Raw genomic sequence first — 19,538 nt, forward strand, 5'->3', positions numbered from 1 at the left:
TCTGGATTTTTTCTTAAACAGCAAACAGATAATATTTTAACAAAACAAGCATATGTTCCTCGCTTCTCACATTTATCTCCTGACTTCTTCTCCTTGTCCAGATCAATTCTGTCCCCAACAATCTTCTATTTGTTGAACTTTTTGAAACTTTGCACTTTTAGAGAGAGGTAAGGGATTGACTCTGTGTACACAAATTTGCAGAAGGACAATAGAGTTGAGGCCTGTTATTTCTCACGTCTATTTATTTATTTATTTAGTAAAAACAATTTTGCTGTTAACAAGTATGTTACCTCTGGAGACACAAATCCACAGTTTGAGAACTGCAAAACTAGGTATCTCTGATGGTATCTTCTAGACTGAGCACTGAGTCCCATTGAGTAGATAGAAAGATTAACCTAAATAATCTATACAGAAGTCCCTGGAACCTCATAAGATTGGGTCCTTAATCCATGAACCATTGGAACTCATTTACAAAACTTTTCTTAAACATTACATGAATATATTGCCTCATACTATAGAACAGGGGTCGACAACCTTTCAGAAGTGGTGTGCCGAGTCTTCATTTATTCACTCTAATTTAAGGTTTTGCGTGCCAGTAATACAGTTTAATGTTTTTAGAAGGTCTCTTACTATAAGTCTATAATATATAACTAAACTATTGTTGTATGTAAAGTAAATAAGGTTTTTAATGTTTAAGAAGCTTCATTTAAAATTAAATTAAAATGCAGAGCCCCCCGGACCGGTGGCCAGGACCTGGGCAGTGTGAGTGCCACTGAAAATCAGCTCGCGTGCCGCCTTAGGTTGCCTGCCCCTGCTATAGAATTATAATTTATGATCCCTATTCCATGATGAGAGATCTTTGAGCTATAATGATCTTAATTAAAACTATCTTTAGATCAGATTTTTTTGATAAAATGTTTTTTGATGTGAAAACCTATTTAAATTTTTAAAAAAACTTATTTATTTATTTATTAAATCATTGATTTTTATCCACCCTGAATTTGAAGCTGAAAGCCACTAATATTTGTTGCTATGTTCGGGAGTGCAGTGCTTGTAGTGCTAGCAGGTGATTGTGATTGGTGCAGGCGATGCACTGTGAAGGTTTAAGAAAATTGTTGCTTTTCAGGGCTCTGCTTGCTTTCAATTAACGGAATAAAGATTGCTTTCAAACCAAAACAATTATTTTATTAAAAAACAGCTGAAGTAGAGAGACAAACAAAAAAAACACTTCAGCACTGTGAGGGGTGGGGTAAGGGAAGGTCCCAGGAGGAGGTGGGGTCTCGGAACTGTTGAAGATTTGTGTATGTCCAGGTATCATATGCAACCTTGTCCTTTGGAGTACAGTGCAGTGGGTACTAAACAGCAGAGGGATGGGTGTTGAGTGCAGTGGGTACTGGGAATCCGCAGGGCTGGACTGTGATGGGACAGGAGTGGAATCCAGTGGGTACAGACTGAAGCCAGGAGGTTGATAAGAATGTGGTGGTGGTGTCTGAGGGGGAGCATGGTAAAGAGTTTTGCAACAGCCGCTTCAGGGGAGAGTGGGTGCAGAGGTGCTTGGTTTGCAATGCTAGTAGCATCTGGAACATGTCCGCTTGGCACTCCATAAGGTTTAAGAGCAGCTCCATGGCTTTGTTCTGGCGCACTGCGGAGTACATCATGACATCACACACAGTCCTCTTTAGTTTTTTGTGGCCGCTTTCTAATCCTGCGCAGCTGTTCAGCCGGCGATAACAAAGAGGGGAGGCTGGGCTCCCATGATCATATCTGTGAAGCCAAAATGCAACGTTTTACAGCAGCAGTATTGTTTGCAACACAGAGACCACTGATTCAGTGATGTAAAACACAGCTACTATTCACATACCTGTCACTAACTGGCTGAACCCACGGAAGCACACATGAGCCACAAGACCCCCAAAGTGATGAGTAACCACAGGGGTAGGGGAAATCAGTGTTCCAGGACCTACTGTACACTGGGCACCTGGCTCTTGGGGAGAGCCAGCACTATGGGGGCGGGAGCCTTATAATCATTTACTCTCCCTGCATTTTCCACAGACTGTGTTCATTATGGAAGATATCTCGCTGCTGAGGGTGAGCAGGGAATCAAGGGAGGGTCTTCTCCAAAACTGCAGCTTCTGCCCTGGCCCTTAGACAGTTTGCCTGTGTGCAGCACTGGTCCCCAGTGAGAGCAGAGTGCAATGACGGCGGAGTGGTGCGGGAAAGTTACCCTTAATGGGGCAAGAAACAAAGCAGCTCTGCCAAAGAACCTGCAGCCGCGGATTGCCCAGTATGTCCATGAGCATTTCGTGGAGATCTGAGGCAGATTCCCGTGAAGTGAGGGAGTGAATAAACACCCTGTTCTGCCACTTAGACTGTGCATGTGGCGGTACACACATCATACAGACACAAGCTTGCTTTCTGCTACCCTCCTGCCCCCAACAACTTGCTTCAGCGATTCCCAAAATCAAAGCCACTTACCGGGGCCTCCTCTCCTGTTTGCACTTCGCCAAGCTCCGACCGATGTGATTGGCTAGCCTCCTCTGGGGTAGAGAAGAGCTCTTGGCTGCATGCATCTCTGACCTCCGAGTCGTCCTCTGCCTCTGGGTCCCCCTCTACATCCTGGTCCAAGATTTCTTCCTCCTGGCTCAGTCCACTCTCTACTGGCATGCGAGTCACCGAAGTATCCGCAGTGGAGGTGGGGTCACCACCGAGTATCGTGTCCAGCTCTTTGTAGAACCAGCAGCTCGTGGGCACAGCACCGGAGCGGCGGTTTCCCTCCATCGCCTTGTGGTAGGGGTTCTGCAGCTCCTTCACTTTGACCATCCACTGCAGTGTGTCCCGGTCATGGCCCCTTTCTGTCATGCATTGTGAAATCTGTCCGTAGGTATCATAATTCCTATGGCTGGAGGGCAGCAGGGACTGGACAGCTCTCTCTCCCCAAATGCTGATGAGGTACAGCAGCTCTGCATTGCTCCAAGTAGAAGATTGCCTGATCCGTGGAGCAGGCATGGTCACCTGGAAAGATACGCTGAGACCACTGCACACATTACCGAGCAAACAGAAAGGAGACTTTCAAAATTCCCAAGGAATTTAAGGGTTGGAGCTGACAGTTGGTCACCTGTGGGCAGGGCAGTAGAGTTCAAACCGAGTACCGGAGAGGCGAGAAAAGGCATTGTGGGACCTCCCCGGAGGCCAGTTGCAGTGCTGTAACACTGGTCTATAATTTTTGAGAAGTCGTCTGCTTCAGAGATAAAATGTGCTATTTATTATGTATTTTGATGTGCTGAATTCAAATATGACAATTAAAACAACTGGCTACTGTTTCTAAGATATTTAAGTTTTTACATTTTATGTCTATGTATATTGTGTAGATAGTTTTAATCATAAATTGTAAACCTAGGTCTTTTCATGTTTTTATGGTTGCTTTACATGATAATATTTCACCTGTCCTGTTTATGTAACACTTTAAAAATCAGCAAAAGGGTTATATAAATAAAATTTATTATGAAATAAAAGGCAAACAACTATTATGTACATAGTTTAGTCCTATTCAGTGTCTACTCGGCGCTTCTTGGCTTGTCTCTTGTATTCATTAAATGGAGCATCTCTTGTCACTGTCCAGCAATAGTCTGCAAGCATTGATGGGCTCCATTTGCCCTGATAGCGTTTCTCCATTGTTGAAATGTCCTGGTGAAATCGCTCGCCGTGCTTGTCGCTCACTGCTCCGCAGTTCGGTAGAAAAAAATCTAGATGAGAGTGCAAAAAATGTATCTTTAGTGACATGTTGCAACCAAGGCTTTTGTATGCCTTGAGGAGGTTTTCCACCAACAACCTGTAGTTGTCTGCCTTGTTGTTTCCAAGAAAATTTATTGCCACTAACTGGAAAGCTTTCCATGCCATCTTTTCCTTGCCACGCAGTGCATGGTCAAATGCATCATCTCGAAGAAGTTGACGAATCTGAGGACCAACAAAGACACCTTCCTTTATCTTAGCTTCACTTAACCTTGGAAATTTTCCACGGAGGTACTTGAAAGCTGCTTTTTTTTTTTTTTTCAATGGCCTTGACAAAGTTCTTCATCAGACCCAGCTTGATGTGTAAGGGTGGTAACAAAATCTCCCTTGATTCAACAAGTGGTGGATGCTGAACACTTTTCCTCCCAGGCTCCAATGACTGTCGGAGTGGCCAATCTTTCTTGATGTAGTGGGAATCTCTTGCACGACTATCCCATTCGCAGAGAAAACAGCAGTACTTTGTGTATCCAGTCTGCAGACCAAGCAGGAGAGCAACAACCTTCAAATTGCCACAAAGCTGCCACTGATGTTGGTCATAGTTTATGCACCTCAAAAGTTGTTTCATGTTGTCATAGGTTTCCTTCATATGGACTGCATGACCAACTGGAATTGATGGCAAAACATTGCCATTATGCAGTAAAACAGCTTTAAGACTCGTCTTCGATGAATCAATGAACAGTCTCCACTCATCTGGATCGTTAACGATGTTGCGGGCTGCCATCACACCATCGATGTTGTTGCAGGCTACAAGATCACCTTCCATGAAGAAGAATGGGACAAGATTCTTTTGACTGTCACGGCACATGGAATCCCTAACATCACCTGCCAGGAGGTTCCACTGCTGCAGTCTGGAGCCCAACAGCTCTGCCTTACTCTTGGGTAGTTCCAAATCCCTGACAAGGTCATTCAGTTCACCTTTGTGTTATGAGGTGTGGTTCAGAGGAGGAGGATGGGAGAAAATGTGGGTCCTGTGACATTGATGGTTCAGGACTAGAAGTTTCATCCTCATCCTCTTCCTCGTCTGACTCAAGTGAGAATGATTCTGGTGCATCAGGAACCGGCAGTCCTTCTCCGTGGGGTACTGGGCGTATAGCTGATGGAATGTTTGAATAATGCACAGTCCACTTTTTCTTCTTTGACACACCTTTCCCAACTGGAGGCACCATGCAGAAGTAACAATGGTTGGTATCATCTGTTGGCTCTCTCCACATCATTGGCACTGCAAAAGGCATAGATTTCCTTTTCCTGTTCAACCACTGGCAAAGATTTGTTGCACAAGTGTTGCAGCATATGTGTGGGGCCCACCTCTTGTCCTGATCTCCAATTTTGCAGCCAAAATAAAGGTGATAGGCTTTTTTAACCATAGTGGTTATACTGCACTTTTGTGATGCAAAAGTCACTTCACCACAAACATAGCAGAAGTTAGCTGCACTGTTCACACAAGTATGAGGCATCTCTGCTCACTTTGGCTAAACAGAAATGTGTCCCTTTGCAAAATCAAACACTGACAAATAAGAGATCACGACACTGTATGGTTTGTAGAGCTGATCTAGGGCAATTTGTTCAGAGTGATGTAAGCTTCGTTATGATTGCATCATCCATGACTTATAGGAATAACATGATGCAATTCATATCATGTATGACGCAATACCAGCTTCAGATTGCATTATTCATTGTTTTGCCTAAAAAGCAAGTACTGTCCAAACCCAGTCATAGATTTATTCATAGATCCAGTCAAAGATGTATTTTATTCATTTCTAGTTTAAAGTGAGATCCCTTCCCTTTATAACTCACTTACCCTCCGCCATTCCCAAGTCAAGGGTCGTATATACTGACCCAATAGCATATCTTGAAAACTAGAGCCAATCAACCATTTTAAGCATCATTTTCATTCTCAATTATAATTATTCTAACCTAATTAAGAATTAGTAAAGTTTGACTACATTTATTTCAGAAGCGTTTTGGCTGTAGAGCAGTGTAATTGACCAGGTGTCTATATTGGCACAGCGGCGCAGTAGCCTCAGCGCAGAAAGCTGTACGCCTCTTGTTGGGGTGGGGGTTTTTTGGTGTGCAGAAACTGCGCAGTTTCTGCTGCTAAGTGGTTGGCAGTGTGTACACCTCGGGAGTTACACCACAGAAAACTGATTTACTGCGCAGAAACTTGCCTGTGTAAACATGGCCTTAGTTATGACAAGAACTTCATTTGACAACCCAGGGAGGAGTCAGAGAAAGGAGAATGAGAACAAAGGCAGTGGAAATGCTCACTCACGGGGGTTATGCATATGCCTTGAGGCTTGCAAGGATTTTTGTAAGACTTTCAGAGCTAGGCATTCTTAAAATCTGTTTTTGTTTTGGGCGGAGGGCGGGGGGTTGTGTGTGTTTTTATCTTATTTCTGGAGGCTTAGACGAGCTTTTATTATTGTATGTAATAAAAAGCCTGGGTATCTGTAATAATTCAGTTAAATTGAGGTTAGAAGTTTTAGGACTTATTCTTCCTGGGAAATCTTATTCCACTTATCCGTCAACACAGTTCTCAAACTTCTTCAGATTATGAACCACTGAAGATATTCTTTCCTGGCCACATCTTTTGATAACCACACTCCTTCCCTGCAGCAAATACAATACTTGGTTACATAGAAAAATAACAGTAAAACCATTTTAGAGACTTGGCGACAAGAGGAACACAAATTTGTTTTAATGTGATGGGTACAGCTGCTTCTTTGTGCCCGCCCCAAAATTTTTAACTGTGCTGTTTTATTTCCTATTTTGGTGTGAAACTCTAGATTTACTGGTTTCAGAGTAGCAGCCGTGTTAGTCTGTATCCGCAAAAAGAACAGGAGTACTTGTGGCACCTTAGAGACTAACAAATTTATTAGAGCATAAGCTTTCGTGGACTACAGCCCACTTCGGCTGTATGCATCCGAAGGAGTGGGCTGTAGTCCATGAAAGCTTATGCTCTAATAAATTTGTTAGTCTCTAAGGTGCCACAAGTACTCCTGTTCTTTTTTCTAGATTTACTATTAGTAAATCTTTCCTCATTGCCTGCAGTCACTTTTAACCTCATTTCTGGTTCAGTGTGCAGTTTAGTTCTGTTCTTTGTTTTGTATTATCATAGGGCCTGGGGCCCCTGTCGTAGACCAGGAGGACCCCATTGTCCACCTATTAAATCTTGATGTCCACAAATTTGAGCAGGATTGAAGGTTAACCAAAGAAACAAAGGCATGAAGGAGCTATACAGGATGCAGTGAGATGGGTTTGGTTTTGTGTGCTGCTTGCTAATTTATTCCGAAGTGACATGTTTCAAACTTAACTTTATTAATTAAAACTGAATGTTTAGGAAATAAAGCATTTTCTGTAATCGCTAGGCATGCTGACTCAATGAATACCCCTTTGTTTGCAAACGTAACAGGCCTTCTCTTCATTTCCCCTAAGCAAAAATAACAAACTAAACCTGCATGCCACTCTATACTAATAGTGTGGTAGTCAAAATATTGGACTTACAGCTAGGAATTCCCTGAATTCTGATCCTGGCTCTGATGCTGTCTCCCTCGATGGTGTTGGACAATTTCCCCATGTATAGCATTGGAATACTTAGCTGCATCACACTGTGGGAACTGATTGTAAAGCTTTGAGAACAGCATATGCTATTTTAAGTATTACTTTTGTAGATATTTCTTGAAGTAGTACAAAGTACAATTAACAAATTGCTGTTCAGATTTAGTTGAAAGGATGGGGTTTGCAAACTACTTCATGTTGATTAATATTGTCTCTGGCAGTATAAAGTTACTTTGAGATGCTGTGCTTTACTGTTTAGCCTAAAATTGATGTAAAAGGAGTATATCATAAGAGAAACTCTAGCAAGACTGGCTTGCACTGAGGATTTTTTTTTTTCCTCCTGTGAAAGTACTGTGTTTTTGTTTTGTTTTTTAATATAAACAAGATATACCTGTTGCAATCAGTAAATCTATTTTTAGGTGAAGATGGCACTTCGAACCTCAGGACATCTCTTATTGGGAGTTGTTAGAATCTACCACAGGAAAGCTAAATACCTTCTTGCAGACTGTAATGAAGCCTTCATTAAGATCAAGATGGCTTTTCGTCCAGGTACTTGTCATGTATCTTAAACACTTTCCCCCACAAGTTACATTACAATATGTAGTGAGACTTAATAAGCACGTATGCTGTTTTACATTCCTGATGCTCCTATTGGAATAAGAGAAGTTTGCGTTACTTTGCATAGGGAAATACCATCTTTCAGATGACACTCTGAAATTCTGCTTCTTCCCCAGCACTGCTTCAGTTGAGTGTTCTGGACTAAGGTTTCAGCACTCTTGTCAATAAGACCTATTCAGCAGGTGATATGGGGATGTGCTGCTTGTTAAATAGCTGCACATGCAATTGGGAAGCACTGAGGGGAATTTGGAACCAGTGGAGTATCAAGAGGCCATGCAGGCAGGAGGTGAAAAAGGGAAATATAGAAGCAAGTTGTTCAGAGAGATGCTATCTTATAATCATATTCCTTGTGCCTAACGATTTTTTGTCTACAATCGGAAAAGTAATACCTAAGCTACAGTAACTGAAAGGAATATTTTTTTTCAGTATTTGTATTTTGTGTTACAGTATTTGATGTCTACTCAGTATCACTGTTTTCCTTAGGATAGTCAGTTTCTCCTATTGTGTGGATGTTTCACGCAGCAACAAAGAAAAATAATTTAAGTAGGAGAACGTGATTGTAAAAGCAGAAGAATTGGCAGGGAGACTTGGAGGTGGGGAAGGAGGGAACAAATGTTCTTAATACCTGAAACTACTTTTAACCCAACTTTAAGTTGAGTAACTTAGTTGATTATCTCTGATTTTAGTGTGGGAATTGTAAAAAAATTTTTTGCCAATTTGAAATTGTTCAGATTGGACTTCAGTGGCAGCTTCTGGGTGCTCAGTACTTCTGAATCCAGTCTATTTATGTGCCTAAATGTGGCCTGGGGATTTAACTTTAGGAATCCAGTTTTTTTTACAGTGGCATATTTTTGAAAACTGGCACAAAACAGCTTTAAAAAAAATGAGACTTGAAGTATGTAGCATTTTTATTTAGGTTTTTTTGGATCTCCCTTTCTGATCCAGAGTCTCAAGTATATGGCCGTGGCTTTCAGTGGACATTTCACTGCCTGCTTTATTGCATTTAACTTTCATCTGTAACAAAAACATTTGGAGTGGCATTGGCTTGGTGTTTTCCCACTGAAGGTAGTGAAGACAATGGGAGTCTTACCTAAGGGAGCAGAGAGACCAACACTAAGTGTGTTTGGAAAAAAAAAATCCTATCTTTTGTGTAGATATAGAAACTTATGTCTGAGTGTTCTCCTTTTCAGGTGTTGTTGATTTGCCTGAGGAAAATCGAGAGGCTGCCTACAATGCTATCACTTTACCTGAGGAATTTCATGATTTTGACCAGCCACTGCCTGATCTAGAGTAAGTTTACTTTCTCTTACTAAAGTAGGCTTGCTTTTCTGGAGTAGCGATTTCAAATCTAAGTTGATCAATTAACACAAACAATGGCAGATAAGTACCATTTCAAATTGGATACTTAACCTTTTTAAAAAATGAAATACTTTTTTTGCCTGTGGAACTCCTGGAATGCAAATTGCTATGCCAATATTTATTTGGTTTACAGTTAAATTTAAAATGTATTGTGTAAATTGAGAAATAATTCAAATATGTTCCAAGTTATTTACGCTTTCCTAAACCATTTACCTTAACGCTCTTTGCTGTGCATTATATAAATTTAAACTCTTGATGAAGGTAGATAATGTAACCGCTGAATTTCATAAGTACTTTTTGGAGCTTGTTATTCCAAAATTAACCTTAGAGCCACAAGAGGCACAGTATATCTGTAGCTTTTCTTTATTCCTAGCTTTCTAGAAGCTGATCACAATTTCTATTGCCTCACTCTTAGTATATCCTAAAGTAATATTTGTTGTTTGTTACATTTTTTAGGGTTGTCTTCATGACTGTATTTATACAAGTGCACAATATATTTCTATAGACAGGCTTCATAATAAAACAATAGTCTGTTAAGTAACCTGTAAATTGTTTTAAATTGATCAAATATAATCAAGGAAAGTCTTTTAAAACTGTATGTTCTTTTTATTTAAGCGATATTGATGTGGCTCAACAATTCAGTTTGAACCAGAGTAGAGTGGAAGAAATTACAATGAGAGAAGAAGTGGGCAACATCAGTATTCTTCAGGATAATGACTTTGGTAAAATGCTTTAATATTTTTAATATATGTACTAAGTTAGGTTTTGCTGGCTCTTGGAGTGAAATGAAAGTTTCACAAATCTTGTGGAAATCCTACAAAGTGGGTTAATTAGCACTGAGAATATTACATGAAATATCACTTAGATGTATTAGTCAAATGTTTTTACAGAGCAAATACCCTCATTATAGGATGAGTTTTCCAAAATTCTGTCATCTAATAGCCAAAAAAATTGTTGCTGCTTGTAAAGAAGCAACAATAACCATTTGTCAGGTGGATTAATGCTTAAGTGAATATATGAAATGTTAATTTTCTCTTTTAAATGTGGCAGTCTAAATTCATTAGCCAGCAGCTCTTTTCTACTGATTTTCATTGCATTCAGAAATAACTTTTTGACCCCTTATAACTTTTTTTCTTAGTGGCGGAGCAATTGCAATGATGAAAGTGGTATTCTGAGATTTTTTTGTTTCAATATCTCTTGGTGTATCGTTGTACAGAGTGCTTTAGAACTGATAAAAATGTATATGAATATCCTAAAATTGTTTTCTGTGCTCCAAGCTTGTTTAATATTATCCATAAAATAGGAATCTGTTAATCGGTTGTCTACACCTGGGATTAATAGACCTCTCTGGTATTAATCTGTTTTTGGATGTGCATTAAACACAAACTTAGAGCTTAGGGAGCTTTTTCTTTTAATAGATCCAATGGACGTCTCTAAAATTAATATTTTAAATATTATGGTGCAGTACTGAAGCCATTCTCAATAGGTATGCTTAGAATAAATTTTCTACATAAGAAAGATAACTTCAGGAGGAGGACAAGAGAGGAAGTTGTTTTGAACAAACCTATGAAATTAAAACAGTACTGAAGAAAGTGTCTTCAGGTGTCCACCATTAACTCTACATTTAAAAAAGTAATAGATAAATTGTAAAAGGGTTGAAAACTATAGAAACATAACTGCATTTTGGTGAACAGAAATAACTCTAAAACTGACTGAGAAATTACAGTTATAGAACAAAATTATCTAGTGGGTCATTTTTTCATAGAATAAGTGAAGTGATTAATGATCTGCTTGTTGCTTTGCTTAAACCTAAATTCTTTATCTATTTGGCTAAAATTATATTCTTGCAGGAGATTTTGGAATGGATGATCGTGAGATGATGAGAGAAGGTAGTGCATTTGAGGATGACATGCTAGTGAGTACCAGTGCGTCCAATCTTTTACTGGAGCCTGAACAGAGCACCAGTCATCTTAATGAGAAAGCTAACCACCTGGAATATGAAGACCAATACAAGGATGATAATTTTGGAGAAGGAAATGATGGAGGAATATTGGGTATGTTTGAGAAATTAGTGTAGCAACTGGGTTTTATTAACTGTCCCTTGTCTTCTGTCTAAATTGTAAGCTCTCTGGGGCAAGGGCCATGTTTTGTTGTTGTTTGTACAGTGCCTAATAATAATTATCCCGGTAAACATTTTCATTTTATTTTAAAATACGCAGTTTGAATTAAATCACTTTCCAAATTCAAGGCACTCCACTGTACATGTGAGGCGTGGAAGAGAAACTAGTATGTGAATCTTCTGGCTCATTGAAACCCCTCTGACTCCCTTGGGAGGGATTAAATTTATACAATGAGACTGTTAAGTGTTGGATCCTTTTTACTATGATCCCTGAACTTTAAAAACCCTGTGGAATTCTTGCATGATAGACTTAAGCTTTGCATGCAACATGCAAACATTATGTATAATTGGGTAGTCAGAACATAACAGCATACTAATAAAACAGACACAAGTGTGATAACTAACTTGACTTAATATTGTTTGTTTGGATTTCACTTTAAAAAAAAAACACACACTTTTTTTCCTTTGATGGAGCATGACTGCTGCAAAAAAAAATTCAGATAGTTTGTGTATCTTTAGTCCTTCAGTTTTCTGTGCTGTTATGAGTATACAACATTTTGATTACTTGGGGTTTTTTGGTTTGTTTATGCACACTACCACAACTGATTCTTCTGTTGCTATTTCAGATGACAAACTTCTTAGTAATAATGATGGAGGCATCTTTGATGACCCACCTGCTCTCTCAGAAGGTGGGGTAATGATGCCAGAACAGCCTCCCCATGATGATCTGGATGATGATGATAATGTATCAAGTGAGTATTTTTAATCTAGGACTAAGTTTCATTTTTAAAACTATCACTAGGAATTGTTTAGTTTCATAATAAACATGTTGTGGACTGAAGTTTATAAAAGCTTGTGTTGAACCTGTTGATATATTGTGGTGTTTTCTTTGTGTTCCGACTTAGTCCAAGATGTTTAACTTTCGTTTTGTTTGGTAGTGGGTGGACCAGACAGCCCAGACTCAGTAGATCCAGTTGAACCGTTACCAACTATGACTGATCAAACAACACTGGTTCCAAATGAAGAAGAAGCTTTTGCTTTGGAGCCTATTGACATCACTGGTAAGTAAGCCATTTGAGAACACTTTAATTGAAATATTTGAGACCTTTTGATCTAGGAAAACCTTGAGTTAGTGGAGTAGAAATGAATCTCTTGGTATTATTGCTAACTCAGTTTAGTGGTGTGTGTCCCATTTTTCTTTTCAGAACATCGGATTTTGTCTTGCTTTCCCAAGAAATTCACTACCAGCTTTCTTGCTTGGAGCATATACAGTGCAGTGGCACATATTGGAATATCAACCTTGCTTAGTCCCTTGCTAAGGCAGAACCTGAAGTTTTTGGTCTAGTTATCTGTCTGATTTAACATAACAGTTATGTTCTTACTTGAAACAAATTAAAATCTGCATACTAAAATTATATTTAGGACATAGCTGTCTGCAGTCTGTAAGAAGCAACTCATGCTGACGTGAAGGAAAATAAATATCGTTAGTCTAATTTTAGTTCAGTTATTACTAAAACAAATACTTGGTTGTTTGGTCAAAATGGATAGTAGCATGGTTGAGTTGCTAGCAAAATGACTGGTATTTACTTGTTTACAGTATCAGTTTACATCTTAAAAGTACTGTACAAATATTTAGTGCTGCCACCAAATAGGTTAAGAAATTTTACTACACCTCTACCCAGATATAATGCTGTCCTCGGTAGCCAAAAAATCTTACCATGTTATAGGTGAAACCGCGTTATATTGAACTTGCTTTGATCCGCCGGAGTGCGCTCCCCCCCTCCTCATCCCCCCCGAGCATTGCTTTACCGCATTATATCCGATTTCGTATTATATTGGGTCGTGTTATATCTTGGTAGAGGTGTATCTTAAATTTAGGGAATTCTTAGGCAGTATATTTACTTGGAGCCTGTAGGATTTTTACTGTAACATAGTATCAAATCTGTTTCCCTCTCTCTTGTCTTCAACAGTCAAGGAAACCAAAGCAAAGAGGAAGAGAAAGCTGATTGTAGACAGCGTGAAAGAGCTGGATAGCAAGACTATTAGAGCCCAATTAAGTGACTACTCTGATATTGTCACTACTTTGGACTTAGCACCTCCCACTAAGAAATTGATGATGTGGAAAGAGACGGGAGGAGTTGAAAAACTTTTCTCTCTGCCTGCTCAACCTTTGTGGAACAACAGACTATTGAAGGTAATACAGATTTCTGAAGGTTTATTTTTAAATGAATTATATTAAGAACTGATCATGTGGGTGAGGCTGAAAGCTTATATAGCAAGCAAAAATGTGCATTAGCAGCATCTGATAAATAGTACATTTTTGAAAACTTGCTTCAACTGAAAACAAACTTCTGGAGTCTGCATGTAGTTCAGTCACTGATATGTAGGCTGGGAAGGATTAGATTTTTTTTTTTTAACAGTAAATATCGATCAGTAGTGTTTTTTAGCACCCACACAAGCCAAGGAAAAAATATTTTCATCTGATTATAATTTGCAGATAGTGAAAGTAAGAAAAGTGTTGTGTGACCACTTAGTTTGATTTAAGGCTATTTACTTTGTCTGTTTTGACATATTCTGACAATTTGATTCAACTGTTATGAATCTTTACCTTTTTGACTCTCAGCATTTACTTTCATTAAATAGTTGTCTGACCACTACATTTTTGCACAAATATGAAAAATTTAAATCGATAAAATTTTAAAAATGCTTAAAAAGAAACATATGTATTAGTCTAAGCTATTAAAAAAATGGATTCAGGCAAGCCTGCTGATATGTAACAATTCTTAAACATTCAGGGAAAGAAGCTTTTTAAAACAAGGGCACATAACGAGAAGTCCATCTCTGAAACAAATATAATATGAAAAATGTATGTGTTAACTACAGATCAGAGAACTACTAGTCTACAAGGGTGATTGTTTTTTCTTATAGCTTTTTACTCGCTGTCTTACACCTCTTGTACCAGAAGACCTCAGAAAGAGGAGGAAAGGTGGAGAAGCTGATAACTTGGATGAGTTCCTTAAAGACTTTGAAAACCCGGAGGTGCCCAGAGAGGAACCGCAGCAGCAGCAGCAACAGCGAGATGTTATTGGTTTGTAACTCATTAAACAACATGCTCTACTTCCTTTCAAAGCTTAATTTTTATTTGGTGCTTTATATTAAATTACTAGAGGGGAAACATTTACCTAGGTTATAAAGCACAGGGCTTTGTAATTACTCGTATAACTTGCTACAGTCAGTAACTCCTTTGTTGGTAGATTTCTTTTCTAAATATAGCAGACTTACATGAGACAGCTGTGTCCAGTGAATTAAATGGGCACTGAGGGCTGGTCTGCACATACATTTCCACTGATTTAACTAAATTGACTTTTGCGTCAATTTAATTAAATCAGTACAAAAACTGTGAGTATGAAAATATGGACCTAATTGTTGTAAACTCTGGAGGTGCTGTGAGTTGATTGGTGTGAGTTTAAGAAGTTACATGATGATTTATAAACTACTTATATACAACAAAATCAAAATACCTATTTATAAAATGTATTGAATATCCCAAAATATAGATGAACCTATCTTGGAAGAGCCAAGCCGCCTACAGGAATCTATGATGGAAGGCAGCAGAACCAACTTGGATGAATCCGTCATGCCACCCCCACCACCTCAAACAGGCGTGAAACGCAAGGCTCAGCAAGTGGATCCAGAGCCTGTATTACCTGTGAGTAAGATTACAGTGAAGATGTGAGTTACACAGGAGTGGTGACTATATGCTCTGCAAAGAAAGCCTATAGCATCCCTTTATCTAGAAACAGATAACATTCTCTGGTGGGTAGGAAATGGTGTTAGTCTCTGCTACAAATCCTGAAAGTAATTCTCCCAACCCCCACCCCACAGAAACATATCAAAGTGGTTCTGGGACTGTGTCCTACAGAATTTGAGTAAAAATAAAACCAGCCCCAAAACAGTAAGGTCATGGTCAAAAGGTCTATAAGGGAAAAGCTGGTGCTATGCTGTGCTAAGCCCTTACATTTAAAGGAAAGAGAATGTCCCAATGCATTTAACATGTTTGGAATATTTCTTACAATGAGAGTTGCTTCTATAACCACTTAGTAGATGATGTAATTTAACGCAGGTTTCGCCAAGATATAATTCAATGCAACACACAGTTATAGTATTGCTTGTGCTCCTGTCTATCTTGGTGTAAAGAATTGCTTGTTGGCAGCCTATTTTGGCAAGAAAAACCTCAGTTTTTCACCCTTCATTTATAAGGATGGGAAACAGTTAATAACTTGGGTACCTCTGCTTCAGTACAAGCAGTGCGTTTCCAGTTCTCCACGATCTGTGGGGAATGGGGTCTTAAGTACCCTATTTGTAAGTCACTTCTGAAAATATTAGCTAGTGCCTTCATACCAATGTCCTCACTTTTGTCCCACAGAGGATGCCACCGTAGTTTTTAATGCATTGAAGAGGCATTTCCCTAATAAGTTGACAATAGGGTTTATACCGCAATGCATCTGGCTATCTGGGGGGGGGGGGGGGGCCTTAAAGCTAGATCTCATCCAAAGTACACCATATTTCTCTGTAGTAAGATCAGTTCCCAGGGTGATGTACTAAACCAACTTCTTGGGAAACAGACTTGTGTTACTAATATTTTATTAGAATTTCTAGGTTTAATGGAATCTAAGATTAAAAAGGTACTTACGGGGAGCTAAGGAAAATAAATGTGTTGTATTTCTTTGCAAAGAACACTTGGATTATTTGTAGCAAGTGTCTGAAAATTAGAAACTTGGATGAAGTTTAATTATGTGGGATTATAAAGATGCCAAATTGTATCTTTAAGATTTTCAGTCCTAAAAGTTCTAGTAGCTGAAATCTTCATGTTAACTCCCATTTAACTTTGTCTCGTGTGTTCTCAAAGCCTCAGCCATTACAACAGTTGGAAATGCCACCTGTAGAAATGCCTCCAGAAGAGCCTCAAAATATCTGCCAACTAATACCAGAGCTGGAACTTTTGCCAGAAAAAGAGAAGGAGAAGGAAAAAGAGAAGGAAGAGGAAGAAGAGGAGGAGGTAGGCATGAGCTCTTAAGGATCAGTCTATAGATTTGACACAGGAAGTATTCGGTGGGGTTCCTGAAAATATTTTTACTGCCATCTCTTTACTTGTGACATCCCTTAAACTAAGTGTTTCAGCTAAGGAAGCATTTTCTGGTTACTTGGGGAGTGAGACAGACAAAGGGTAGAACTTTGAGATATGGAGAACACTCCTGATTGCATGCTTGACTTGATGAGCTGCTCAACTGATTGGAAGGGTATTAGCCATACTTAACATACAGTTAACAGCTATACGTGTTACATTTTGAAATTCAAGGGGTGTTATCAGATTTTAAATGTTGATCAATTTTGCAAAAACAAGCTTTACAAAAAAAGTTTAAGATCAAATGAAACGTTTTCACAAATCTAAAATTCTTATATAGAATTTTAAGCACTCTGTTGTGGCGTTTGAAACACACATGTTACATAATTATGGTCCTGAAACTGACTTAAATGATTTCCATTGCACAAGCTGAGAGAAATTTAAAAGTAAATAGAGTATAAGTGACAAATTAAATTCATTCTTAGACTGTAAATTCTTTGGAACAAAGATTGTAACTTGTGTTTGAAAAGGATCCCTGATCTTGATGTGGCCTCTTGAGTGTTAATGTATGGCCTAGGTGAAGATACTTCTTTGCAGTGTAGATTTTAAACTGACAATGTTGTGTACGTAGCACTGTGGTCATGTAAAAAGCCATGTGCATGCACTGAGGAATAATGTACATATAATTTAGTGCAGTACAATGCAAAGGATCAGACAGGCACCAAAACATAGTTTTGAAAACCCATAACTATCACATCAGAGTTCTAGAAATAAGGACGTCTCCTTCAGCTTGCAATTCCTGAGTTTGCCAATTGGCGGTGGCTTTTTTTTTTGCTTAAATACAGTGATGGTGGGACAGTAGCAAAGCCACAACTCAGCCTGTAAATTAGTTTTCATCCTGCTTTGAACAGTATTAATTGAAGCAAAAGAAAATTAAATATTTGAAGATTACTAAAGCAGATGGGATTTGGCTTGCAATCTTACCTAGCATTTTCAGTGTTTCAGAAAGTGCTTCTTTTTGGAATGTAGAACATTTCCTTTAAAAGTTGAGCTTACTCTCCATAAGGAGAGGTGGGATGCTCTTGTAGATGAAGTGCAGGAATGGGCATTGAGAGAGATAAGTTCTAGTCTCAATGGTGCCACAGATTTCCTCTGTAGCTTTGAGCAAATCACTTTTCTATGCCTGTTTAATGGGACTCCAAGAATCTGAATGTCTACATGACAATTCTGCAGCAAAAGCCCGCATCACTGGACACGGGTCAGTCTCAGGTGTTTAATTGCTATGTAAACGTACCTTTAACATACAATAAGGGCAGGCAAGTAGCCTTTTGTCAATTATTTTTAGTCCCACTGGGATATCCAGTTTCCTTGTATGTGTTGCCATTCTTCTTCATCCCTTGTAAGTCAAGCCATCGTGACCTTCCAGCTAATTTTTGATTGGCTTGAGGAGTGCTGTAAACAACTCTAGAAGCATGGATTTCATTTCACAATTTGTGTGTAAATATTAACCTAAGCCTACAGGTGTTTTTAAGTGAATTTTTTGTCGGTTGCAGGAAGAAGATGGTACGGGGGGTGATCAAGATCAAGAAGAAAGAAGATGGAATAAGAGAACTCAGCAGATGCTTCATGGTCTTCAGGTACATATAGCACTTACCTTTAAAATTACTTCTTGAACCAGTTTAGCGTGTTTTGACCAATGAAGAGGTCAAGTAAAAGCTAGGCGGACAGTAGACACCACATACCTGACTGATACTTTAAAGGTTTGATTTTGAAACGAGCATAGAAAAAGTGTAGGTTGTGATTAGGTAAATCATTGAAAGCACTCTCTAAAAGTAAACATGTGTATTCATATATTGTGCAATAGAGGGACAGTTGAGCGAGATACTTGTAGAACACTCACAGGTCCTACCTTTGGGTCTGTACTTCGGCTTGCAGCAAAGACAGGAACTCCAAAAACTCTTAATTCCTAATTGTTTTCTGAGCAACACATACCAGCTCCTGCAATGGAACCGAGGCACCTCCAGTTCTTTCAGCTGCCTGCAGACCACATTCGGAACTCCTAACCTTCATTAGCAAATATCTCGAGTTACGGAATCACTCTTGACCACTTCCACAAAGAGAAGCAATACTCAGTGAAATTGGCCAAGAACCATGTGAACACAGCTCAGCATTGAAAAGACGGTTCACACCCAATCATATATACTAGAAACAGCTGTACTTCCTACCATTATCACATACTTCAGACACACACATGGCTGAGATCCTGGCCTTCCTTCTGCTGTTGAGCAGAAGCTTGGGCGACCGTCTGAGGGAAACTTTCGAAGAACTTGTATCCCTGAAGTTGGTCTTAGTTCAGAGAGTCAAGTCACTGTATTCTATATCACTTTACAGAAAAACAAAATCATTCCTGCTGTCTCAGGAAACCCTACAAATGTGGAATAAAGCCATATCTCAAGATGTTGTTACACTTAACTGACAGTGAATTTGTATGAATTCTACCTGAATCTGGAGCACATGGATCAGATTGATCTTGAGTAGGACATAAGAGTTCTGTTCCTGTCTCTGAACAGCAAAATACTGGTTCCACACACAGCACCAGGAAAAGACTGCACTGGAGAGTCTCTTAAAAGCTATGGAAGAAATTCACATATGACTTTACTACTTTCTCATAGCAAAATTTCTCTGAGAGAGTTCATGAGAAGCACATATTCTCAGCCCTCCTGGTTGAAATAAATATGATTCTCAACGTTGTTGGGGAGGTCAGTAAATAAGTTTGAACTGAACTCCCAGAATCAAATCACCTTGCTACATCTCCGTCTAGAAGCCATCTCTTTGTAGGCATAATTCTTGGGGGGGTGGAAAAAATTCTGATCAGTTGTCTGAACCTTAGCTGCTTGACATGAGCACTAGTTTGCATTTGGGCATAAGATTGTACAAATTTGAGCAGAAAATTGTTGCGATCTGATACAAAAA

The 19,538-nt window shown here is 39.0% G+C and overlaps 1 protein-coding gene across 2 annotated transcripts in view; it reads left to right on the plus strand.

Moving 5' to 3' along the window:
- Positions 1-19,538, plus strand: part of RAD21 (RAD21 cohesin complex component) — a 37,966-nt gene that overhangs the window by 14,757 nt on the left and 3,671 nt on the right. For both annotated transcript variants that reach the window (XM_054017962.1, XM_054017963.1), the window contains exons 3-13: positions 7,764-7,893; positions 9,153-9,252; positions 9,937-10,043; positions 11,172-11,375; positions 12,067-12,192; positions 12,379-12,501; positions 13,411-13,634; positions 14,369-14,528; positions 14,998-15,149; positions 16,350-16,499; positions 18,119-18,202. In XM_054017962.1, the coding sequence (XP_053873937.1) occupies positions 7,764-7,893; positions 9,153-9,252; positions 9,937-10,043; positions 11,172-11,375; positions 12,067-12,192; positions 12,379-12,501; positions 13,411-13,634; positions 14,369-14,528; positions 14,998-15,149; positions 16,350-16,499; positions 18,119-18,202 (1,560 nt within the window). The remainder of the gene's footprint in view (positions 1-7,763; positions 7,894-9,152; positions 9,253-9,936; positions 10,044-11,171; positions 11,376-12,066; positions 12,193-12,378; positions 12,502-13,410; positions 13,635-14,368; positions 14,529-14,997; positions 15,150-16,349; positions 16,500-18,118; positions 18,203-19,538) is intronic.

This window comes from Malaclemys terrapin, chromosome 2, assembly GCF_027887155.1.
Source record: "Malaclemys terrapin pileata isolate rMalTer1 chromosome 2, rMalTer1.hap1, whole genome shotgun sequence".
In the NCBI taxonomy this organism is placed as follows: domain Eukaryota; kingdom Metazoa; phylum Chordata; order Testudines; family Emydidae; genus Malaclemys; species Malaclemys terrapin.